At 37.4% G+C, this 26790-nt stretch overlaps 2 protein-coding genes across 11 annotated transcripts; both read right to left on the bottom strand.

The window, feature by feature from the left end:
- Nucleotides 1-205: 205 nt before the first annotated feature.
- On the bottom strand, nt 206-16396 carry LOC110380264 (possible lysine-specific histone demethylase 1). Of its 7 annotated transcripts, none has more exons than XM_049840204.2 (8): nt 16236-16396; nt 11100-11282; nt 10431-10640; nt 9406-9622; nt 8837-9015; nt 7845-8112; nt 2603-2706; nt 206-762 (listed from the first exon to the last, which is right to left on the bottom strand). In XM_049840204.2, the coding sequence occupies exons 1-8, from the start codon at nt 16289-16291 to the stop codon at nt 525-527; spliced, it is 1455 nt and encodes a 484-aa protein (XP_049696161.2). In that variant the 5' UTR covers nt 16292-16396; the 3' UTR covers nt 206-524. The 7 variants fall into 7 exon arrangements, with proteins under 7 accessions (XP_049696161.2, XP_049696163.2, XP_049696159.2 ...); XM_049840206.2 differs by lacking the exon at nt 7845-8112 and adding an exon at nt 5790-6057; XM_049840202.2 differs by lacking the exon at nt 7845-8112 and adding an exon at nt 4902-5169.
- A 584-nt stretch (nt 16397-16980) lies between these two features.
- Nucleotides 16981-22167, bottom strand: LOC110380273 (UPF0547 protein C16orf87 homolog). Of its 4 annotated transcripts, none has more exons than XM_021340209.3 (5): nt 21885-22167; nt 21413-21583; nt 20772-20850; nt 19774-19827; nt 16981-19275 (listed from the first exon to the last, which is right to left on the bottom strand). In XM_021340209.3, exons 1-5 carry the CDS (start codon nt 21942-21944, stop codon nt 19088-19090), a joined length of 552 nt encoding a protein of 183 aa, XP_021195884.2. In that variant the 5' UTR covers nt 21945-22167; the 3' UTR covers nt 16981-19087. The 4 variants fall into 4 exon arrangements, with proteins under 4 accessions (XP_021195884.2, XP_021195885.2, XP_021195886.2 ...); XM_021340210.3 differs by having other exon boundaries at nt 20781-20850; XM_021340211.3 differs by lacking the exon at nt 19774-19827.
- Nucleotides 22168-26790: the final 4623 nt, after the last annotated feature.

The raw sequence follows: 26790 nt of genomic DNA, 5'->3' as shown, positions 1-26790 counted from the left end.
GAAAAGTACTATTCGTTGCTATAAATAACTATGATATGAATTAAACTGTAATTAATTTGCTACTAAAATTAGGAACTATTATTTCTGTGGTTAATCTCAATTCTTTAATTTCAACATATTATTATCTTTTTTATGTAAAGGTAAGGATTGTGGGGTAAAAAAGTTCTTAGGTACTTCAATCATAAAATAATAACACATTCAACAATTCATCATTTTCTATACGTATAAATATAATTGATATACTTTATTAAATATTGATATTTCACTTTGTATAAAATCGTGTAGAATCGCCAAATATTTTTGCTATTCTGAAGTTAGCCATTTGATTACACATGTGCAGTAGCATATAATTTTTAACCGACTTCCCCAAAAAGGACGAAGTTCTCAATTCAATCTTTTTAACTATATAAAATCGGAAACGCAAAGTTTCTCTCTTATCTCTTTTACGAACAAAACGCACAAAGATTCAAATAGCTAAAACTTCAGACACGCAAAGACATTTGGCGTATCATACAAAAAACTCTTTACAATTTAGCCGTCGGCAGTAACCTGTTGGCTTCCCTGAAACCCGTGTCCGTAGCGCCGTGAACGGTCGAGAAATGTGTGTTGTCGGTGGCTTCGCCCGCGAATAACACGCGTGGGGCTCCGCTGCTGTCTAGTAGGGGCTCGGCCAGAGTAGCCCTAGCGTTGGGGTATTGTGGAGTCAAAATGTTGTCGTAGGTATAGCTGCCGCGGGTGTAAGGGTTTGAGAACCATGATGACCTGAAAGGGAATTGGATTCTATTAGCGTCTGTTACTGAAATATTTATAAAATCGGAAAAAAAATTTTTGCTTTACGGTAAAATTTGTGTATGCAATTATGGATGTAAAACTTCGGTAGTTAGACTGAAAGGAGATGGCCAAATTTTCATAGAAAAAAAAACCAGAATCGACAGCAACGAAATGGGTACCAATGGGTTCATTATTATTGACCTTTGATGGTGCCAAAAAATCCAGCCTGAAATCCATGGGGTATAGGAGCTATATCATATTTTCACAAAAATAAGTTCTGTTGAATTTATGTTGATTTATAAGATTATTGATATCAAGGCACATAAAAAACAAGGTACACTAACATTATACAAGCCAATGGTAATATTCCCATAGTTACAGAGTTTGCCTGGAGATTAAAAGGTCTTGTATTTAACCACTCCAGATACGATTAAGCACAGACCTTACCTACTTGGAGAGGTTTCGCAGTTACATGCAACCTTCACAACTGGCTATGAAATGTTTTTGGAGAAATTGTCTTTGAAAATAGCGCCATGTGACATTGTCAAATATAACAAATGACTTAGCAATGCAAAACGGTCCAATCACGAGTCTGCATTCAACTTCTAACGAACATCAAATAGTAAAAGTAAACTTTTTTGTGAACTAAAATCTTGATCGAAAAAACGTTATAAAAAGAGAACCCCATGGTTTTTAGGGTTCCGTAGCCAAAATGGCAAAAACGGAACCCTTATAGTTTCGTCATGTCCGTCTGTCCGTCTGTCCGTCTGTCCGTCTGTCCGTCTGTCCGTCTGTCCGTCTGTCACAGCCGATTTACTCGGAAACTATAAGTACTACAGTGATGAAATTTGATGGGAATATGTGTTGTATGAACCGCTACAAAAATATGACACTAAATAGTAAAAAAAAGAATTGGGGGTGGGGCCCCCCATACATGTAACTGAGGGATGAAATTTTTTTTTTCGATGTACATACCCGTGTGGGGTATCAATGGAAAGGTCTTTTAAAATGATATAAAGTTTTCTAAAAAACATTTTTCTTAAAGTGAACGGTTTTTGAGATATCAGCTCTCAAAGTCGTAAAAAGTATGTCCCCCTCTATTTTTATAACTACGGGGTATAAAATTCTAAAAAAAATAGAGGTGATGCATGCTAATTAACTCTTTCAACGATTTTTGGTTTGATCAAAGTATCTCTTATAGTTTTTGAGATAGGTTGATTTAACTGTAATTTACGGAACCCTTCGTGCACGAGTCCGACTCGCACTTGGCCGGTTTTAGATGATTTGAAATACTTTTTAAAATCCACAAATTATACTGAATCCAATCATACATATGAAGTTCCTGTCGACTCTGGGTGTTTTTTTGGCCATCTCCTTTGGTACAAAGTCTAGAGTCAAGGGCTTGAGAAAGGTCTAGGCTACTTTTTTAGGGTGCAGGGAGGTTTCCTCGAAACGCTGGAGGATCCGCCCAGTAAAGCTAGTAAATTTATACTTCTAAACTAAACTTATACTAATATAATTAACTTACCCTCGTGGCTCTGAAAATACAGCACCGATTTGAAAAAATCTTTCACAGTTGAAAAGTTAAACTATCCCGGGGTGATGTAAGCTAGAACTTACCCCGGGAACGGCTAGTAATAAATAAAGCTTTTTTTATATATGAGTATAATCGTCGGCAGGGATATTGAGCCCTGACCTTCACCTGCGCAGAAGTGATTTATTGGTTTATTGCCTTAAGTGTACAGTGCGCAAAGCGATCCCCACTCTTCCGCCGAGAGCTCATTATCCGTGCCGATAACTATATGTTTGTATGAAAATTATAATATCTTACCTGAGCATAGCAATAGGCTCCGGTATAGTCTTGCCTTTGCCCATGAACCTCCTCACGAGTTCCATTACTTTCCTCTTTACGACATCTTCAGGTAAGGTTTCCACCTAAAATATTACGAGATAGTATACCAAATGCTTTGAGCCTAAACAATGTATATCTCAGTCAAATAACTTTGCCACTACGAAGTTTTGAAGTCAGTTTATAGACAAAACATTAATGCGTGAGCATGAGCCGTCAAATGGCTGACTTCATAGTGAACTACATATGTGTTGATAGAGTTGATCTGAAGTTTTTAATGTTTTATAAGTGAATCTTATTATCATTGTCAGTCATTGTATAAAGAAATACTCAGATAAACTTTACCAATTTAAAATTGCAATCGTGAAATATGGAAATAGATTTATTTGATTTTAAATGCTTTCATGCGGCCCATGCATATCATTTCATATACCAAAAATATGTGACAATAATTAGAATTGTAGCTATAACGTTCGAATATAACCAAAAATCATGCACCAAGAAATACTAACCAACTTAGCCCCATCTCCACTTGTCCACAACGTTAGTGCGTGCAACGACCCCATTGGGGAACTCGCCCCAAATATCTTAGTAGTCCACAAGTCCTCTTTAGAGACTTTCGCCTTTTCCTCCCCGTTCCATATAAAGCCAAAGAAAGTAGCTGTTTTTGGCCACCATGCTTTTGGGAAAAGTAGTACGATCTTATCGACGACCCCAATAGCTAGTTTGTCGATAGCCTCAGCTTTGTCTTTTGGGAGACTTGGCGAAAATATTGACGTGTGTCTGGAATGTTTTGTGAATGTTGAGCGGGGTGGGGTGAATTTGCCAGAGTAAAGGTGGGGCGAAAAAGTTCTTTTATAAAAAGGTAATATGTTTGTTGGTAATTAATTAATTATTTGTTCACTTGCGAAAACGAGGTTCGAAGTTCCTTTTCGGATAATTTACTAAGGAGCAAAATAAGTTAAATAAGTAAAATAAGTTTTATTGCAAAATAAGTTTTATTTTTTTTTATTACCTATATCTGGCAAACTGACCCCACAAAAAAAAATTACTTAATTTTTTCGTAAATAATTGCTAGAGTAACGTGGGCAGGCAGAGAAATAAATATCAGCCATTATAAAAATAACATTGTCCAGACACGTTGATATTCACGCCAGGATGCAGCTGTTAGCCATAGACAAGCAATGTATGTGATGCCTCCAATTTTTATGGATGCAATAGGTATTTCATATTTGATGTGAATTTCAAGACAAAATGGATGAATGATTTTTAGAAATGCATATTATAGTGTGTATACATTCATGGATTTGAGTGTTTGGTATACCTACTGACCTATATTTTTTTATTAAAAAGAGTGACCAAGCTGAAATTACACATTTGCGCACTCCATGGCCACAAGTTTGACAAAAATACATATTTTAGGTGCTTTCACAGCTCAATAGTCAAGTTTAATATGTGACTTTACCTTTAGCATCGTAATTTAGCAGTCCGATAACTTAACATACAATTTACTTCATAAACTTAACATAAAATAAATATTTTTAGTGCCAATATCCCAACATGCAATCATCACATTCATCACCTTTGTTAAGTCCAAGAGATTCATCAAATAATTCAACCTACCAATTTAGCGACTTCCCCACAAGACCATAGAGTTAAAGACTTGCTATTCCCCATTGGGGGGGAAACGCCACTGAAATTCGTCACCCATTTTTCGTCATCACTCAAACGTTTTTTGTCATCACTTTTCCATATAAATGGAAACCATTTTGTCTTATCCCACCAGGCGTTTTCGAATTCAAGTATGACCTTGCCTACGACACCTATAGACAATTTCTCTATGGTAGTCACCTTTTGTTGAGGTAATTGTGGTCTGAAGAGGGTGCTGTGTCTATAACAAGAGGGTTTTGATTTAGAGGGGGCTCGTGGCTAAGTGGCTATTGAAGTAAAGGTGAGGTTGCTATATACAGCTGCGGGATTGTTCGCGCAAGTTACCGCGGCGCTGGTACATAAAGGGCTTAAGAAGGATCATGGTGGTGTTTAGTCAGTAAGAGTCTGACACTCTCACGCTGCTAACCCACAGCGGGAGGGGTCATGATTTCCCACAAATAAATATGTCTGTTCTTTGTAATATTATTTCACTGTGAAAACTTTGATTGACTAGCTAGCTAGACAACAAATACTCATAATATATTCTTGCATACGCCAATTCTTGTTGATATCCCAACATGCAACCACCTTTGTTAGCGTCCAAAACGTTTTACCAAATAATTCCACCTACCAATTTAGTGACTTCCCCATTAGACCACAGGGTAATAGACTTGCTATTCCCCATTGGGGGGGAAACGCCACTGAAATTCGTCACCCATTTTTCGTCATCACTCAAGCTGTTTTTGTCATCATTTTTCCAAAGAAATGCGAAAGATCTGTTGCTGTCCCACCAGGCGTTTTCGAATTCAAGTATAACCTTTCCTACGACGCCTATAGACAATTTGTCTATGGCTGTCACTTTTGCTTGAGGTAATTGTGGTGAGAAGAGGGTGTTGTGTCTATAACAAGGAGGTTTTATGTGTTAATGGGGCTCGTGGCTAAATGGCTATCACAGGGAAGATAGGGTTGATATGGACGGTTTGTCGATGAGTGAATGTTTAGGGTTCTTTGTAAGATTATTTCACTGTGAAAACCATGACCTAAACAATTGACTACCTAGCTAGACAAAATATCATCTATATATATAAAAATGAAACCCACTTTCCGTTGTCACGACATAACATGAAAACGGCTTGACCGATTTGGCTGAAAATTAGAGGGGAGGTAACTTAGACCCGGGAGAAGATTTTAGGATAGTTTTTGTCACCATCCGGCTACGGGAAGCGGCGGGTGAAACCGCGGGCGAAAGCTAGTTATTTATTAAACTTTTACACATTGACATACACAGTTAGCTTAATAACCATTGTACCATACATTGTTCGCATACAATTAGCACCATGTTTTATATTATTAGTACCTATAATTTATTTATTAGTATGTCGTACGTTACAATATTAATTAGAACCTTTATTAAATTAACCAAGAATTAGTCTTATTTTAACAGGCTCAGATCTTGCAGGCTGTTAATATTTCTTCTAAAATCTACTAGTTTAATTCCCTAAACTAATCTTTGACCTACCAATTTAGCGATATCGCCATTTATCCAAAAAGTTAAAGCATAATCTGTGCCCTTAGGAGTACTAATTTCATTTAGCCTTGTTGTCCAATAATCCTCCTTGGTAACACCGCTCTTGTCTCTGCCTTGCCATAGATAAAGGAACCAAGAGGCGTTGGAAAACCAATGGCTGTCAAATAGAAGGACGACTTTCGCTTCGACGCCCATAGACATTTTGTCTATGACTGTGATTTTTTCTTGAGGTAGTGATGGAGAAAATAGATTGTGGTGTCTAGAAAGGATAAAATTTTGACAGTGCGAAATATGTAAAAAGCTGTTTAAATTCTATAGTGCAATTTCTCCTTTGCACTGGAAATTAACGCAAAAAAATATATTAAGACTAATTTTTTTGTCTTAAGATTACTGAAGTTCTCAAAATGAAAACGGAGATCAACAATTCAATACATGCGAGATTCCCCCTTGGTGCGGCACTGTTTGTCACACCGCATGTATCTCGTGGTGTACTCGCTGTAGCAAACAGTGACACATTGCGCGCGAACATTACTAACATGTCCGCGACACTGCAACCGCCCCGCGAACACATGCTAGCTGTGGATTCGCGGCGTAAAATCAAAAGTCCCTCAAAAATTTACCCATCCATAGACCGCAGCAACCGCAACTAAAGTTTTAATCAATCTTCCTGTGGGGCTGCTACTTAGCCACGAGCCCCTCTAAATGTGCCACACGACTTTTTTGTAATACTGTTGACTCATTCCATTTTTTCTGTTTTGTCTCTTTGTGGTAAATGATTATGTCTAAAGTCTAGAGCCTGAGAAACAACCGCGGGGACCAACCAGACACAATGACGGTCTGTTGACGGTAATCTAGATGTGTGTACACCCTAAACTGCCCGTTTTTCAATGTGTTCTACAGATAAACTCCATCCAAAGGTTGTCTGGCAGAAATCGCTACTTAGCGATAAGACCGCCAATTGTACTGTTCTTTGTGTGTTGTGATGTCCTGTGTTGTTAATTTTCTTGGAGTACAATAAAGAATAATCTATCTATATGAATACATACTTAAAACCCATATTTGAATATATTGAACTGGGTGGAAGCGAAGGTGATAAATGAACTTTGACCTTTAAGCTTCGATTTTTAAGCCGTACGTCATGCGCACTCTATCGGTAATTGTCGTTTGCTTGCATCAACTATCCCCAGAAAGTGGCAACGACAGCCAAAAGCTTACTTATGATACTTAGACCAGTTTCTATGAACGAGGAACGACGCGTTTTACTTACTAAGGAAGGTAGTTTTTGACATAAGCCTCATGGAAGGAACCATAGAGATATTAAGCTTAGAAGTGCGCAACTTTATGCCAAGCGGGAAACCTTTTTTCACACGGTCGGTTGGCCCATTCTAAACTACTTATTAGCTTGTATTATATAAGTGCAGTATATAGTATGTGATAAACTACATAATATAAAAATGTATTATACTTTACACAATACACATATGTAATATAAATACATAAAGACACCCAAAATATAGCATACAAACATGCGTATCACAAAAATTTTGAAAAAAGCCTTCTTAAAAAAGAAAACATATTTTCAGCCTACTTTGAATAAATAACTTTTGACGTGACAACGTCTTATAAATCGATGGAGCCGGCTGCACGCACGAAAAAACATGACTCATGCGGCGTTACCTCGCTCTGAGGCGTTCCGTTTAAGGCTTGAAGTGCAAGCGAGAGCACGCAGCGAGCGACAAAGAGGCACAATCGGCAGCTACTCATGTTGTCACGTTCAACTATCGTCAGTAACACGACTTTACAGACAATGGTTTTTTTATCTTATATTTTGGCTTCGAATGCTCTTTCACTCCAACCTTTAGACGCATTTCTACGTTTTTTTTCCTTCTAACTTTATTTTTAAGGTTTTTTTCTACCGTCCGTAAGCAAAACCAATCGATTCTCGACCATAGAAACCAGAGCCCATACATTGAAATCGCAAAAAGCAATTTTAAATCTTCATAAGCAATTTGACACCCCATTTCAACCCCTACTTTCTATACTAACCAATTTAGCTACATCGCCTTTAGTCCATACAGTCATGACATTACTGGCCCCCATAGGGAACGAAACCTGAACCAACTGTCTCCCCCAATCATCCCCCATTGCTTCCTTATCCTTCTTATCCCAAAACAAATAAAAGTTTTGTTTGCCCTCCTCCCAAAATTTCTCGGGGAATCGTAGTATAATTTTGCCTATCAAACCGAGTGTTAAACCTTTGTCTATGGCCGTTATTTTTGCTTGTGGCAACCCTGGCGTAAATAGTGTTGCGTGTCTGAAAATAATATTTTTGTGTTTTGCTGTTTAATTTTTGTTTTAGAAAAAAATATGGTGACTGTAAAAAAATTGTGTTAGTTACGCTACTTATAATTCTTAGAAGTGCTCAGCCGACTTAGATGAAAATTGGTTTATTCACTACGTACTCAGGAGCTACAAATTGTGGAACATAACTACTAAAACTGCTAGATTTTGATAATTATTTTGTAGTTTATAAAGGTGAAGGAAAACATCTCGAGGAAACCTGGACTATAGTCTGAAATCATCAACCCGCATTGAGCAAGCGTGGTGATTAATGCTCAATCCTTCTCCGTGTGAGAGGAGGCCGCAGCCCAGCAGTGGGATGATAAAAAGGCTGTAACAGTCTTTGGCCAGTGGTTTCGTTGTTTCACAGTTATAAATAAAACCGACAAAGATAAAATTTGTCATAAAAACATTTCTTCACAATGACCAATTTGCTCAAAATTCAGTCTTCTATATTAGCTTAGCAGGGAGTCAGATGAAAGACTGACAACCAGCATTGATGTTGAAGAGGTCAGATAGGCAGTCGCTCCATGTGGCACACAACGATTTCCAAACTCTGGACTTCTTTGTGAAAGTTTCCGTCCCGAGAATCGAACCCGAGACCTCGTGCTCAGCAGCCGCAGGTCCTAAAAACTGAGACAGCTAGACCAACAAGGCACTTGACGACCTTAATACGAAACGCCTAGGCGGATCCTTACCTCTCCTTCAATACTCCCAAAGACACGGTAACGATGACATTCTTCGCTCTATAGGTTGTACCATCAGTACATGTTACCACTACATCAGCGTTGGGATCCTGGGGCCAGGAGATCTGGGAGACTTCCTTCTTCAGCTTAATGTCTAAGGTAGGGTAGCCTGGTCCATTGTTGTAGGTGTTCTGAAATGGTAGGATTAGAAATATTAAGAAGACGTTTGAGGAGTGCTGGGCTAGTGGTTAAAGCACCAGCCTCTCAAGTATAGAATAGACTTATAGAATAGACTGATACTCAGCTGCAAACTGTTAATTTTATTATTTTATTAATTGGAAGCCGACCCCAACATAGTTAGGAAAAAGTTTGGCAGATGTCAAAGTCATTTTGTATACCATACAGCTCTTTCGAAACGTCAAACTAGTTGCACGGTTCCAAAGAGTTGGTCTTACGGAGAAGAACAACTCGGCAACAAACTCCAAGGACACTCTATTCAAAAAGAGGCAGTATGATACTTGGGCCGAAAACAAGTCTGAAAGAAATATATTGAAATGAAATTGAATTGATAACCAACTCACCAACAAAATCTGAAACAGCGTCTTATATCCATTCCTATGCCAACTCATGTGCTGATGTCCATCCAGCTCCGCATACCTCGTCTCCGTAGACACATCGTTCCAGGAGTTGGAAGACTCGTAGTTGTCTATGACTAGGTCTAGGAACTCTAGGAGGTTGTCTATGAAGTCTTTGTCTTGGAGGAGGGCTGGGTGGTTCGTTTTTATGTAGTCCATTAGGCTGGAAAGGAGAAATATGTTTTTTTAGATTTTTATATTAGGGGAAATTCATAATGGTGGAGCATATAGGAAGAGTACATAAAAGAGGGAAGGGAGTATGAAAGGGAGTACATAAGGGGAGTGAAGAAGGGATTACGTAGGGGGAGTTTAGAGAAGTAGCAAATAATCGCTAGTGGATAAGTGGAGTGCACACAGGAGTACATATGTAGGTCGAGTACATATGGAAATACATAAAGGATAACATAGAGGTAGTTTACAGGAATTAATTTTATTCAGTGCGCAAACTGTCATGGGGAGTTCATAGGGATAGTAGATAAAGGAGTACCTAAAAAGATGAAATGAGTGTCACTTCACAAGAAAATGAGTAGTATAGTTACGGTAGAACCGCCGGAACCACCACAATTTTTTCAACATTACTATCTTACAAAAGAAAACGCTCGGAAGATGATGACTGCTTATTGTGATAAACCTTATCTTCAATTCCTGCCCCAAAATAAAACTCACCGCTTGGTGATATACTGCCCCAGTGGCTCGGGCACTTCAGGCGGGTCATCCACGACCCCCAAGCTGGGTCACTTGTTGACTTTGGTAGGGGTCAATTGGTGACTTTGGGAGGGGTTGTTTGATGACTTCGGAAGGGGTCTTTTGATGACTTCGGGAGGGTCATTTGATGACTTCGGAAGGGGTCATTTGATGACTTCGGAAGGGGTTATTTGATGACTTCAGTAGGGGTAATTTGATGACTTCGGGAGGGGTCATTTGATGACTTCGGAAGGGGTTATTTGATGATTTTCCACAATAAAACTCACCGCTTGGTGATATACTGCCCCAGCGGTTCGGGCACTTCAGGCGGGTCATCCACGACCCCCAAGCTGAAGGTCATGAGCTCGTTCAGCAGCTGTTTGTCGCCGGAGCTGCCGTCTGAGCGGTACACGTCGAAGTCCAGGTCTTGAGGGAGGATTGACACGTTGTTCTGGATCGCTAAGTCGTAGACTCGGGAAGGGAACTGGCCGTGAATCCTGGGGAAGATTGAGGTACCATTAAACAACGATAAAAAAATGTACATAGAAATCTAACGTATAATTTTCGCAAAAATCTATGGTCAATTAGATTCTGAGCACAAGTACGATCACCTATATTGTAAATTGATATACCATTAATCCTTAGCCACCAAGACTAAACCTCCATTAGAAAGTTATTCGGATCTTATATCGCGAGTAAAACTGATATCGTCATCAGAATTGAAAAAAAATCCACTTATAGTCAAAAGTTATTCCGTAAAGACCGTTATACGAAACGTCAATAGCTAGGTGCACGGTTCTATAGAGTGGGACTTAGGTACATAGAAGAACTGGCAAGAAACTCCATACGGATATATTCGGCCCCCGACTCGGTCCATACCCCAACACTCGCTTGCCAGCCTTGCTAAGCGTGAACCCACTCAAATATAGTACCTATAGATATGTTAAGCTACTCACCACTCCGCCCCCAACTCAACAACACCGTCCCCAAAAGGCACAGTGTTAACTCGGCCCCCGACCCTGTCCATGGCTTCTAACCCCAGCACTCGCTTGCCAGCCTTGCTGAGCGTGGAAGCAGCCGTGCAGCCAGCTGCCCCCATGCCTATGATGATGGTGTCATAGGCTTCCGGCATTGTGGCGCTGAAAATGGAAGAAAAAGAAATTAACTAGATGTATTGTTGAAAACAGTTGATACTTCTCGAGGAAACGAATTCTTGACTGGATAAATTGGACGGGTAACTGGGTTGAGGGGGTCAGACAGGGCAGGCGCTTGTAAAGCACTGGTACTCAGCTACATCCGGTTAGACTGGAAGCCGACGCCAACATAGTTAGGAAAAAGGCTTGGAGGATGATGACTTCTAGGACTGGATAAAAAGTATCCTAGAGACTAGTTTAAGCCTATCTGTGTACAATCAACAGCACATCGGCCTAATTTCTTCAATAGATTTTCAACGCTATCACAATAGTTGAAGGGTAATGTTCGATTGGTAAAATTTGACAGATTCGGGTAGGTTGACCTGCTGGCGACTGTACCAAACATTTAAATCATTACAGTAGTTTTGGCGTGAAAGTCAGACAGACAGAATTACTTTCGGATTTATAGTATTAGTAATACTAGCTGTTTCCTGCGATTTTGTAATTTTCTTCCCATTCCTGGACAAAACATAGCCTATGTTATTAGGGATAGTGTAGCTTTCTAACAGTTCAAGAATTTTTCAAATTCTTCACTAGTTTCAACAAAAAAAAATCCTTTCCTCTTTATTATATTCGTTAAAGGTTACAATTAAAAGATTTAATGAGCTATCCATGCAACCAAGAAATTTAGATAACACAAAGACTATCTACTATATACTGCCATCCAAGATATGACCTTAGCAAGGGCAGCTTAACTTTTACAATCAATGCAATACTTGTTCAAACATGACTCAATGAGAATTTACAAAGACAATTATGATAAACTCCATACAAGAACTCAATTTTGGACTTTAAATGTACTGAATTAAGGTTTATTTTTAAGTAGTCTTATTAATTTGTCAATAAAGATAAGTCAATGCCCCTATCGTATCATTGTACCTACAATTGTGATGATTAAGAACATCATTTGATATTTAAAATGATAAAAAGATTTATTTTTAGCTTTATTTTTTAATGATTGTGTTGTTATGGTAATAAATAATTAATAATGAAGTAAAGAGGAAAACTTTTTTTTTACACCCTAAAAGGCTCCGAAACTAGTGAACCAATTTGAAAAATTCTATATTTTATCCTGGTATGGGCAGTAGTTCTTACGGGATGTGGGTCACTATTGTGAAAAGGTTTGTAGGTATCATTCCAGAGTTGGGATTTGTTTAAAAAAATATCTACATATCACAGAGTACCAGTGTTTTATATGGCACGATTCAATATCTAAACTTCTTCAAACCAGTTACTGGATAGCCTTTGGCAAGACTGATTGTCAGACTTTCTAGATTTCACATGACTGTCAAAAATGTACAAACAACCACCAGGACCCATCAATTTATGAATTTACAATGCCGTTTAAAACACAGAGGAACTTGTCTTGACAAGATGGTCACCCATCTGTGGATAGACCACAAAAAATGTTGCTAAACTTGACATGCAGCTGTTGCATAGCAACAAGCTCCATGAAATAGTTTTCCTAAACAAATATTGATGTTGCTATTATTTAATTTTATTGGTTGGAAGCCGACCCCAACATGAGGGAAAAAGGCTCAGAGATGATGATTTTGTACCTACTAGCTGTTTTCCCACAGTTTCACCCGTGTCCCGTGGGAACTACTGCCCATACCAGGATGAAACATAACCTGTGTTACTCGGAAATAATGTAGCTTTCCAACTATTTACTACCAATTGGTTTAGTAGCCTGAGCCTTTACAAACAAACAAAAAAAAAATAAACTTTATTAGTAGAATTGATAAGTGTTCAGACAAGTTTCAACTTGTGTAATATTGCATGTCAGTTCATATTGTTTAATTACAAAGACAAAGAGTATTTAAAACAATATCTTATTATCTCAATGAAATGTAAACAAAACATTATTATTTAAGTATATTGGACTTGTGTAAACTTTTGATTCTTTTATTAATAAACTATCTTCCGCCACCGGTTGCACCCGCGTCCCGAGGGAACTACTGTCCGTACTGGGATAAAATATAGCCTAATTTACTATGGAACTGTGTAGTTTTCCAACAGAGAAAGAATTTTTCAAATTGATTTTGTACTTTCAGAGCTTTTACAAACAAACAAATAAAAAAAAGTCAAATATATTGCTATAGAAACCTTTGTCATAAATAACATATGTTTCAATTCATCATTAATTAAAATATATTTAATAATCTGAAGATTGTTATCGTAAATTTTAATATCCAATCAAAATAATTAAAAAATAGAATAACATAGGGACTGGCACTCACATCAAATTACCGGTAAAGTCTCGAAGAAAAAAAAAACAAACTCGTTTAGTCGATTCCTGACCTCCAAACAAAGTTATCAGAAGTTTTGACAACGTACCTTTGAACCGCTCCGGTTATTACTATAGGTTATATTATACTTGCACACGTGTAACACTGAGTAAATTTACTAGATATGTAATAATTTATGTAAATGCCACTAGGTTAATGTTTTCTTATCTTATAAGATAAAGTCGCGATTGAATTATTTTTAAATTATCCCCGTACAAGCTTATCTTGGTTTGACGTTTATTTTCACACGGGGCTTAAGGCTGCCAGCACTGGAATTTTATTTTGCCTAAATGTCAAATGTCACTTTAAAAGTTGCGGGCAGAAGCTTGCGATTTCCATTTTTGTATAATCTTAGGAAAAATATTTGTTTGATTAAATTGCATAAAACACTTATGTTTCGTGTGTCAATATCAAATTAAAGCATAAGAATGCATAACTTTAACAGAATTTACTTATAGCCAATATTAGGCTATTATTTATATACTAAACATAATTGTCATCTATCCACTAACATAAAAAAACACATAGAAACTATGTATTTCATTCTTCAAATCCCTTTCCCAACTCACAATTTACCCGCTTTAAATGAAAAATAAATTACGTTGCAACACTCCAACTGTCACTGTCAAACCTAGCGCGTTCCATTCTCAGTGTAAAAAAGTTATAATTTATAGCATTGTAATTTCTTATAATGAAGGTTGAGGATTTATCTATTTTTTAAAAAGTCTATGAAATTGGATAGAAATCAATTTATGAAGTACATCTACTCAGATTCATAGAAAACTACCACATTACACTACCTGGATGTAAAAGTTATTCACTCTCACAAATTATCGACACAAAATCGGCAAACACCTGCTTTATGTCACCAAACTTTGACTTCACCTTAACAACTAACTACCATCACTTAAAAATCCCAAACAAACAAGTTATTCTGATAATAAATTGTTCCAATTCAGAGCTAATCTAGTTATTAACAGGTAAACTAGCGGCTTCCGCTCGTAGACAATTTTATTATTGATGATTTTAATGGTTCCGCGAAAAGGCACCCACGCCACGTAACTACCTATTAATTATCTTACGCAAGAACTCTTTGATTAGGTACTTCTTCATATCGTATTACATGATGATCCTCCTAGCCGAATGTTAGCTTTAAGGAGTATAGCTCTCAAGCATTTGCATTGACACAGATGCACTCATTATACCTTCACACTCATCGAACGATGGCACGATGGACTGGCAATCCCAATATAAACGGTCGTAAAGTTCTTAAAACCCTTAAAGCCTGATCCGGATTTCGAAGCCGTGTCCCCGTGCACACTAGTTGCGCAACGCCACTGCTAACCAACGAGGCAGTCAAGCATTATGCATGTGCTATTATTTTTATCTATTTTATACTAGCGACCCGCCCCGGCTTCGCACGGGATGACAGTATTTTCCCAGTATTTTATGTATGTTACTTTATACATATAAACCTTCCTCTTTAATCACGCTATCTATTAAAAAAAAACTGTATGAAAATCAGTTGCGTAATTTTGACGAGTTAAGCGTACAAAGGGATATAGGGATGGAAAAAGCGACTTTGGTTTATACTATGTAGTGATTAAACCGGAGTCTTATTTAATCCAGCTTCGCAAGGGAAGATTCCAAACTTCATAAGCAGTTTAACCAACTAGTTACAGCCTTGTAAAACTTAATATACTCTATGATTACGATATTAATACTTTTTGGTACCAAATGAGGAAAGATAAAGCGATAGGTAAATTACCTAGTTGGGGTGGGAAACTACCCACCTGGATTCATTTTACTTTATCAGTCTGGCGATAGACCGTAGCTTTATCTGTCAGCCCTATAATGAGTCTGGCGAAAGCTATTTAGACGTTATCTCACTGGATCCCTATTATCTATAGTTATTAGATACCTACTTCATGGAAAATCATAAAATAGCTTTTCCGCCATTGATCGATTTTCTTCGGATTGATATTTAGTCAAGTTTATAACGCGCTTGATGATATTATCGCCTCATTGGGTTTTTTTGAAAAGCTCAGCATCTCAGATGCAAGACATTTTAATCTCTACTAATGCAGTAGAGAGGAAAAAATGTTTTGTTTGTTTCTGAAACTACGGAACCGATTAGAAAAAATATTTTACTGATGGAAAGCTAAACCCTGAGTAACATAGGCTATATTTCATCCCAGCAAAAACGAGACTTTTGACTAATAATATAAAATACGTGTACCTAGACGACTTTTTAAGAGAAGATCTTGAAATTCGATTATCTTGAAACGGGTTTACTTTTGCCCAGTGTATCCCATGATCAAATTTGTCCTTATTGACCTATACTATCACCTCATGAAAGGATGCGCAATATTTACATACAAGTAACCCTGTATATTTATAGTAATGACTACATTAATTTTAACTTAGCAAGATATAATGACAAGTACAAAATTCCGGCCTGCGCGTCCCTTTTTAAACTACAAACAAAAGCACAGCTACATTTTTTAAATAAGCAAGGAATCAATTATTCACACCTATCATATCAAATTCAATTTCGCAATTTAACATTTTCACTACACTACACTAGAAAAAATAAAAAGGTTTTACTTACGGAGTAGGATTCCCGCGCACGGCGACCGCGCACAGCACGACACTTAACCAAAACATGGCCGACTGTATCTATAGTCTATGGCGCAATGTGGCGACGGCGGGAATTCGCGGGCATTTATACCGATTGACCGGTTATCAACGACCAATGGCTTATGTAAACAACGAAAAAAGTTTATTTAGATAAAGAACTTAAGTATTTTGAGTCAAATTCGAAAAATATAAAATTAGTTTTAAGCTTAGGATGAATTCACACTGCAGTATTTCTAGCGTGTGCGTGGTTGCGGGTTCAATTCCCGGGGCGAGCCGAAATAGCTTTATGGGTTTTAGAATCTTTCACACAACAGCCCGTAGTCTGGAAGTTGGCGATTGATACACCCGTGCATCGGAGAGCACGTAAGTATCAGTCCTGCTTGTGATCTCTCTCCGGTGGTGTTGGATTATCGCCCCATAGCGCTATGAGAGTGAAGGAATAGTGAGTGCACCTGTGTCCAAGCAAATGCTTGTGCACTATAATATGTCCTGCGCAGTTGCAGCGGGTAATCCCATAATCACTAGTTGCACTTTGGAAAAAACACGTCCCATCATTCGCTAGGCTTTAAAACAACCGCTCACTTTAAAAAAATTGAACGTGAAAATTCATAACACAGTTATATTAGGAAAACTGACATTTACATTGTCAACGTACTTGGGCATAGACGCGCTTCTGAGTAGAAAGAAGTACACGTAAAAATAATAAAACATATAGGTATTTCTTACAACAATTTAATCTTAAAATTCAACTCACTTACATTAATATTTATACAATTAGATACAAAAGAAACCGATTCGGCAAGGTAATTTATTGTTTGAACAAAAATTAATTGGCACTGATAATGTTTTATCAAGTGTCAAAAAAATCTTAGGGTCAGTAACATGGAGGACAAAATGACTAACGGAGGTGTCATAACGGAAAATCTTCTAAGAAAATAGCGCTACAACATGCGGGTGTTCGGAGGACGAGGAACGTTACTATCTTCGCTATTATACGCCCTCTATGGACCCGACCATTTTTTTAAATACCAATGATCGTCAATAGATATCCTAAAGAACCCTCACGCTTCGTTAATTGGATTTTTGGTCATGCCACCAGACCTACCTGCATTATAGCATCTCCGCTCATCTTTCCTTACTCCATGTTCAGTGTTCAGAATGTTGCGTTACCGAGACGTAATAATTTTTAATGAGTTCAATTAAAAACAGCTGTTGACTGAAAAAATAACTGAAATAAGGTGGATTTCTATAAAATATCTATCCATTCTTTTGCGATTAGAGATTGAATTTTATCATAGCTATTCTCATGCTATATAAATAACTAGACTCTTCCCGCAATTTTGATCGCGTCCCGAGTGAACTACCTCGTACCCAGATAAAAATTGAATGTCACTCGGGGATAGTCTAACTTCCCAAAAGAATTTTTCAAAACGTTTCAGGGCGTTAAGGGTACGGTAGACTGCACATCAGTGGTAACTGTCATGCATCTTAACTCAATAGTAATAAGTACGATTTTCCTATAAAACTGTTACCACTGACCTGAAGTTGACTGTACAAACCAAAAAATGTCTTATCGTAAAACAAAGGATAGATAGCTTACAGAAATGCGCAGATAGTGTAACATACGCTTTCTTTATCTAAATCCGCAGTAGTTACCTTGACCTATAACAAAGAAGGTAGATAGTTACCTAACACAACAAAACATTGTTATTCTGACCCCTAGATACGATATTATGACGACATCGTACTATCAGATGTTTTGTTATTTACAAACAAATGTCTGTACGACTAATTAGTTATTAATACTTATTAAAATGGTAGGCATAAGATAGCCAAACCTACCTATCTATCCACTTATTTCTATGGATAGTTAGGGATCGAATTTTGAAATCATCATCTCCCGAGCCTTTTCCCATCTATGTTGGGGTTGGCTGCTAGTCTAGCCGGATGCAGCTGAGTACCTACCAGTTTTTTTATAAGGAACGACTGCCTTCCTGACCTCCTCAACTCTGTCACCCGGGCAACACAATACAAGGTTTTTAGACTGGTGTCAGGCTGATCGAATTTTGACATTATCCTACTATCCTACTTATATTACACATGTGAAAGTTTGTGAGAATGTATGCATGTGTATTGTGTATGTTTATTATTCTTTCACGCAAAAGCGGCTTGACCGATTTGAATGAAATTTGGTACCCTAGGTTAACACATAGGTTAAAGGCGGAGCCGCGGGCGTTAGTTAGTAGCTCTATATAAATTGTGTTCTATCCCTAATCGCAACACAAAGGATAGTTATAGAAATCTGCAGTTAAAGAATACGGATAGATTTTCGTACCAGATGAGTTTAATTTTAAGGTGAACACACATTAATCCCCAATATTTTTTACAGCGAGGGACACCGGTGGAATCTCCCCTTTACAGCTGACAATATAATTAACATAGACTATCAACAAAATGCACTATTGACCCCTCGGATAAGAAAACACAATTCATTGAAGTAATTTCGGAGATAAAACCGATTAAACATACATAGATAATACTTTTTCGAAATTTTTATTTTTACTTAAACTAAAAATATGATAAATTATTTTGTATTTCCGATGATACGACATCTGGCTAACTGTGGGGGGTCATAATAATACATTATAACAAGTTTTGTATATAATGTATGTATTTCAGTTTTTAATGTATGTATCTATGGGCCATTGTTGCCTGACTGTAAAAAATTAAATTAAAAAAATAATCAAAGTAAGGGGTCAACAGCATTTCACTTTGGGGTCAACTACTCTAAATAATACCAGGGGGTCAACTGCTCTTAACTCTTTACATGTCATTAGGTGGCTGCCACGTCACAGCTGATATTTTTCTATTAATTTCCTGCAATATGAGACGGCATCGAGCTAGTTGAGGGGGTCTTAACTGCGGCGTGGGGTCTCGGGTTCGCTCCCCACTGTTGTTCCCGGGTGGGGGGCGTTGTGCTCGTCGGAGGGCGCGGCGGCGACGGGCTCGGGCTGCGGGGAGAATTTTGGGTATAATTCCAGTTTGGTACCTACTAACATTTGGTTATATGTATTGGATAGGTATCTGACATAATGTCATTTTTTTTTGTTATGAATTGCAGTTATTATCAAAGTTTTCAAAAATGCAATCAAATCTCTGGACTTATTAAAATCAATCAAAAATCTGTAAGTACTTATTTCACATTATTTAAAAACCTAAAACCTACATGATATTGATTCTACAATTTACATCTTTCAATAGTAAATTGGGCTCCATAAAGGTCATGGCACACATGAACGGCATGACACGGTCCAGTTATTGTTGGCTTTTTATATTAACGTTATAAAATGTTTTACACGATTCAAAGGTCTAATTCAAACGTTGAGCTGGAGCTGCCGTGCGTTGCCATTCATGTGTGATATGACCTCTTAACACCAAAATCTTGTTTTGTTAATATCAGAAGATAATTTAATTAAGAGAATCTACTAGTTAAATTGTATTGTGCTTACGGCAATCGTCCGGTGCGGACGTGCGCGCACTTCCTCTGCCCGTTTGGGCTTTGTCTGCAAGGACGGATGGCGATCACAAATATTAGTCACAATGTTAGTTTGAGGTAAGAGGGGGTCATGCAGGGGGTCTAAGATAAATGGGGGTACAAGATCTTAAGCAGAAATGCGTTACTATACTCCATTTGTGCAGGCACTTAACTAATGGTAAACTTGGTATGACTTTTAATTTAAATTGAATTTATAATATTAATATTTATAAGTGCACGCTGAAATGGAGTACATATAGTAAGGAAAAAAAACATTTGTAAGTGTGCGGGTTTGATTCCTGAACAAGCAATTACAACATTTCTAAGATGCTTTTATAAGGTCTATATGACTTAGGACACAAATGACTAAGAAAAGGTGAATGAAAAGCATCTCGTAAAAACTGGGCTTAAAAGAGTTGGAAATGGCTTTGAGCAAGCGTGGTGATTAATGTTTATTCCTTATTTGTAGGAAAAGAGTCTGAAGCCCTGCAGGGAATATTGCCCATATTGGCAAAAATTAGGTAATTGAAAGTAAGGTATATGGAATGACAGAATAAATAACAAGATATGCAATCTGCAAACACATAGAAGCCACATACATAATATTATTAATCTGTTGAGTCCACATCTTTCAAGACAAGTTGAAATGATTGTGTAAAATTACAAGTAAACCCGAGGGGAGACAGCTACTAGGTAAGATACAGCTGTAATTGGTTGCACTTATGTTAACTTTATTTACACGCTTTCACATGTAAATGGCTAGATTTCCACTTAATTTTGGGTACCTTCAAACACAAATCGCTAAATTAATTAAGGGACATCTTTGTTATGGTTATTGACTTTCCACTATTATTTTAATGAAGAAAATTCAAGATTATTAGACCACGAATCAGCTAGACATACAAAAATAAATCTTCACTTTGTCTGTGATGTGGCCTCAACTGTGTATAGATAAACATAAAGTGCACTTACTGAACTTACCACTTTCATTCTTGTCCTTTGGTTTTGTGTCCTCGTCCATTGAGCGTGATAGAGACCTCTTTTTAGGAGACTGGAAACAAAATTGTAAAATTGCACTTTAATTCTGTAAGTCTTTGCAGTATCAGATACCTATCTATCAGAAAAATTAGTAGTGTATTAACTGTTGGTTTTCAGTCTGAAGTTAGTACAGGGTCCAGGCTCAATTTTTTTAGAAAAAAGAAAGAAAGACCACACAAAATTCATACAAAAAAGTTGCACATCTTATAACAATAAAGCAAAATAACATGAAAACTACAAATGCATTATTTTGCCCTGTTTGGGCTCTAGAGCGAGGGATTATGATTATGAGGGATTACACCAATGGCTAATAAAAAGGTGAAGGAAAACATCTCGAAGAAACCTGGACTATATAGTCTGACATCACCAACCCGCAATGAGCAAGTGTGGTGATTAATGCTCAATCCTTCTCTGTGTGAGAGGAGGCCTGTGCCCAGCAGTAAGACGATAAAAAAGGCTGTAACTGAACTGAACTAACTGAGCCAAGAGCCACCAGTATGAAAAAAGTGCTGACATTAAACTGGAATACCCAATTAGAATTTGTTTCAAAACCCGTTAGACAATTTAATACCCACTCTTCTCTTAATCTGTTTCTGATAATGCTGAGCATCGTAGAACTGTGGCTGTGATCGCCGCACCCTGCCGGTCCTGCGTCTGATGTCCTCGACGGCTGGTAGACAATCCGCCCCACGACGGGCCGCGAAGAATGTGTGCCCACATTTACATGACTTTGATGCTACTGCCACCTGAAGGAGGTTTTATACATTTTTGTGCTTAAGATTATTGAGAGGAGGCCTGTGCCCAGCAATGGGACATTGAAAAGGCTGTAAAAGTAAAAAAAAGTACAAGTGCTTAAGATTTTACTTATTTTATTGAAAGTATATAAGCCAAGGACGCCACTAACCCAATGTTAATATTTCGAACAGCAAAAAAATGCTGAATTTATTTTTTCAAGTCTATTCTCGAAAAGGGATTTCAAGAACTGCCAGTCTTAAATTCAACTTATACTTAGGAAAACTAGGAACTGTAATATGATTTATTTCTAACCTGCATCTCGCATTTGGGGCAGCTTTTCGCGATCATCTTGTGTTTACCCATTTTTCTCATAATTTGTATTTATTTACACTCACAGATTCACAGATTCACAGCCTCATTATAGTTTTTATATTCAAAATTTAATGTCTTTACTAATAATAACAAATTAACAGAGACTACAGTTGCACTTATTTCTAGAACTTTTTCTTTTTAAAATGATATTTTTGTATTAATGAGATCTTTTCGATATATTTTTTTACCAACGCTCGATTGTCGAATTGACAGATGACATGTCAATCATGGCCTGCCAGTTTTCACGATGCGTTCCGAGTTGCGCCAGCTATGTGCACAGCGCTCTATTTTGCATCTATCCAGCCGAAATACAGCCTATTGTCAGATATACCTCCTGACTGCGTCAGTAGTGGGTTTTAATTTTTTTATAGCTTATGATTGAGAACTGAGAGTAAATTGACAACTAAATATTGATGCTAACAATGCAAAAGAAAATAAAAGTTGCTCTCCAGGAAGTATTTTCTTGATTCGGAACGCAACCTGAATTTCCCTTTCGGTTCCACATTTTATTGACTTTTGACAGCTGATAACGAAACGATTTGCTTACGAGACAGTATTTTGTAAATAAACAAAAACTAAAAAATAATATTAATCATTTCATAGGCAGAAAATGTATTTACTATAAGAAAAGTTAATGAAACAAAAATGTTAACACAGTGCGATTACTGTAACGCTAAATTTAGAAATAAGGAACTACTTTCGAATCACATACTTATTCATAATGAAGAGAACGACACAAAAAGTAAATTCATATGCATTGTATGTAAAATGAAATTTCCAAATAAAGTATTATTAAATCAACACATGTCTAGGGTTCATAATAAAAATCAGAAGTTCTCAAAAAGGTGAGTAATTTAATATTTTTGAGAAGATTTATCAAGTTATTTTTGTTAAGTTGCGTAACTGCATTCGAATTTTAAAATTTAATCTCGATGGCCTTGATTGGATACATGTTGGTTGGTTACTCTGTAATTTAATTTTCCTATCAATTTAAAATAACATGCACAGGCCATATCTGTTAATTTAAATTTAAAAAATCTATATTTCAACATCATGACTTAAATTATAACTACCCTTATCCCTGAGCTTTCACTCACGTCTTGGAGGAACTTTTCTTTGTCCGTACCCAGACAAAATGTATCCTTTGCAGGGAATAGTGTAGCTTTTCAACTCAGTGATTTTTTTTTTTAAATTGGTTCTGTACTTTCGGAACTTTTAGGATAAAAACAAACAAAACATGATTCCTTTATTATATTAGTAGAGATGATCAATACTCTCCAGGTACTTTCGAATTGGCTTACATTAGATAGGATGTTGACATTAGCCCCATACTAGTCAAATTTCTTTAACAGATGGGTAAGATATAGGTAACAGCCATTAAAGAACTTCAACTGTTTCATTTCAGAAAAAGAACCCAGCCAAAGAAACATACATGCGTAGCCTGCCTAATGAAATTCCAATACGTTTGCCAACTCAAATATCACATAAGAAAACAGCATTTCAATCTAACCGGCCAGACACCATATTGCGATCTAAAATCCATAAACCAAGTTTGGTTCGAAAAAGTTTTAAACACAAACGTAATTGTGGAAATAAAAAAACTGGGCCACAACTATCTTTTGATCAGAAAATTAAATGAAAATACTACAATAAAGGTAACAGAGAGTGATCGAGAGGTTTTCGATTTAAGAGTAAATTATCCTTTAAGCAGTGAAATGAAGGTTTTGACCAAACAGGGCACGGTATGTTGCCGTCTTTGCTCGAAAGTTTGCACTAAGAAGCACTGGAAAAAGCATATTGAAGAGTTTCACAGACAACAGTAAATGTACAACAATGGTATTCTGCATCTGGTAAGACTGGAAGCTGACCCCTACATAGTTGGGAAAAGGCTTGGCAGACGATGTAATGTATACTCCATATGAGCAGGCACTTATCTTGATATGTCTTGCACAAATAATTGACCATGGTTTTTTGCCACAGTGGCTGTACTCATATAAAAAGATTAGCCAGCTGCGCAGGACATATTATAGCGCACAAGCATTTGCTTGGACACAGGTGCACTCACTATTCCTTCACTCTCATAACCCGATGGGACGGCAATCTGTCTGACACAACTGGAGAGAGATTTTGAGGGCTTGATTAGTTATTTTAAATATTAAATTGATTTTGAAATAAAAAGTCATATCAAGAATACCTTAAGTGGCTGCTCAAATTGAGTAAAGTTCACTACTCTTTTTACATAAACTTAAAAATACTCAAAAAAAACGAAATTGCTTGTGATTGAAACCAAAGTTTTTTAAAATTAACTATTTTATGTGAATACACATTTGTTATTTTCAAAATTATTTATTTTTAATGTTATTGAGACTTTTTAAGGCAGCTATTTGAAAAGTTAAGTTTTGCTCACGTAATTAAGGGTGCATCTACACGTTGCAAGTAGCTTGCGCATTGAGGCACATGCGCAGGTTACATGCATTTTAAAAACGTGCGTGCTCTTGTCACTTGCGCATGTTAACTTGCTCCAGCTACATGCACCGTGTAAACGCAGCCTTACAGTAATTTCTTACAACTTACGAAAAATTAACGGAAGCTTTTGAAAAGTACATATAAGTTAAGATTGGAGTGTTAATTTCTGTTAAAAGTAGGATAGGTACCTAATAGTTTCTGTCCACGGATACGCCCGTGATAACTACTTCGCGCCCCTGGATAAAATGTTTCCTATAATATACATAATTATGTATAGTGTTCCTCGATAAATAGGCTATATAACATTGAAATATTTTTTGAAATCATATAATTCAAGTATCTACTTCCTACCAAGATAAGAATAAGTATATATTTTTTCATGAATTTGTATTAGATAGGATTGATTGGCAAAAATGCGAAGACTTGTGGCTTATGTAAAAATCAATGTTTTCAATTTTAAGTCGTTTAAAATTATCTACAGACACCAACAGAACGGAACGGAAAAGTTTTTAAATGACCAATAGAATTTGTCTGCTATAGGGTAGGACTACTGAGTTGTTTAGAGTATAGTTATCGGCACGAATCTTGAGCGCTGACCTTCACCTGCGCAGAAGTGATTTATTAGCAAAGAACCAATCCCGAGTGACGGCTATGACGCGATGCGCTGCGGGCCAATCACCGCTTTAGCCCGCCCCCGCGCCTCACTTCATACCACAAAATGGACCCAATAAATTACTTCTGCGCAGGTGAAGGTCAGCGATCAAGATTCGTGCCGATGATTACACGAGATGTTTAGGTACTGAAATTCTTTTGGTTGTTTAACAACTTCTCTGTTCAGATTCAGTGGTGTCTGGGCCTTCGAATAGCCTTATATTAGACTGAGAGTGTTGCAGCCCCTAAGCTGGGCAAAGGTGTCCTGTAAGGCGCCATTTAAACGATCAATTAAATTGCGCAATGCTACAAGAAAAATATTGCTAGACAATGTCGTTGAAAATCAGTAGTAAGAAAGAGGTTTATTTAAAGTAAGCTGAAAATCAGCCCTTTTCAAAAGTCAGCCCCTATAGACGCCCGCCCTCAACCACTTCCTATGTGTTTTTGCTATTGATAAGATATGGTGGAACCAACTCCCTTGCAACACAACTCTGTCACATGTAGTATAGTTATCGGCACGAATCTTGAGCTCTGACCTACATCTGCGCAGAAGTAATTTATTGGGTCCCTTTTGTGGTATGAAGTGAGGCGCGGGAGCGGGCTAAAGCGGTGATTGGCTCGCAGTGCATCGCGTCATAGCCGTCACTCGGGATTAGTTCTTTGCTAATAAATCACTTCTGCGCAGATGTAGGTCAGAGCTCAAGATTCGTGCCGATAACTATATCATTGCGCAATTTTCAATATTACTCTATATGGTAAATATTGAACGATTCGTTATCTTGCGCAATATAATTAATTGTCTAGGCTGCCCTAAAATTGAGCTTGTAACTGAGACGTAATAAGACTGTGCTGTATGCAGCATTTAATGTTGGACTTGTAAAGAAGTTATTTAGGAGCAAAAGAAATGTATGAGCTTTTTTATTGAAAAAGTAAAATTGATACGATTCGGAAAATACCTATGGTGGTACGTGCGGTGAACCACAAGTATTAATAGTCGCGCTCTTGCGCCAAGACTGAATTTGTGTGTGAATGGTTGAGGACATCAGATAGGCAGTCGCTCCTTGTGGCACACTGGTACTCAGCTGCATCCGGTTAGACTGGAAGCCGACCCCAACATAGTTGGGAAAAGGCTCGGGAGGAAGACTATGAAGACGATATTTTTTATTTACATACGCATATCACAACCAATTCTCAAATTATAACGTTTAATGTTATTTAGGTAAATAGTTATGCATAAATGCTACAGATATTAAGTAATAAGACTCGAATGCTATCCTTAAAGCATGTAAGTATAGACGTCAGCAGGTCAACCTACCCAAATCTGTCAAATGTCAGATTCGTCGGCACGAATCTTGAGCGCTGACCTTCACCTGCGCAGAAGTGATTTATGAGCAAAGAACCAAACCCGAGTGACGGCTATGACGCGATGCGCTGCGGGCCTATCACCGCTTTAGCCCGCCCCCGCGCCTCACTTCATACCATAAAAGATACCCAATAAATTACTTCTGCGCAGGTGAAGGTTAGCGCTCAAGATTCGTGCCGATGATTATACCAATCGAACATTAACCTTCCACTATTGTGATAAGGTTGAAAATCTATTGAAGACATTCGACAGGTTGAGGTAGGTTGATGTGCTGTCTGTAGTACATACTTTTAATTGTGTTATTGTATATGTTTTTTTTTCTAATTCCATTTAAATTGTTATTATGAAAATAATGTTCTATTTTAA

Source organism: Helicoverpa armigera, chromosome 31 (assembly GCF_030705265.1).
Source record: "Helicoverpa armigera isolate CAAS_96S chromosome 31, ASM3070526v1, whole genome shotgun sequence".
NCBI lineage: Eukaryota > Metazoa > Arthropoda > Insecta > Lepidoptera > Noctuidae > Helicoverpa > Helicoverpa armigera.
This window is presented reverse-complemented; position numbering and strand designations above follow the sequence as displayed.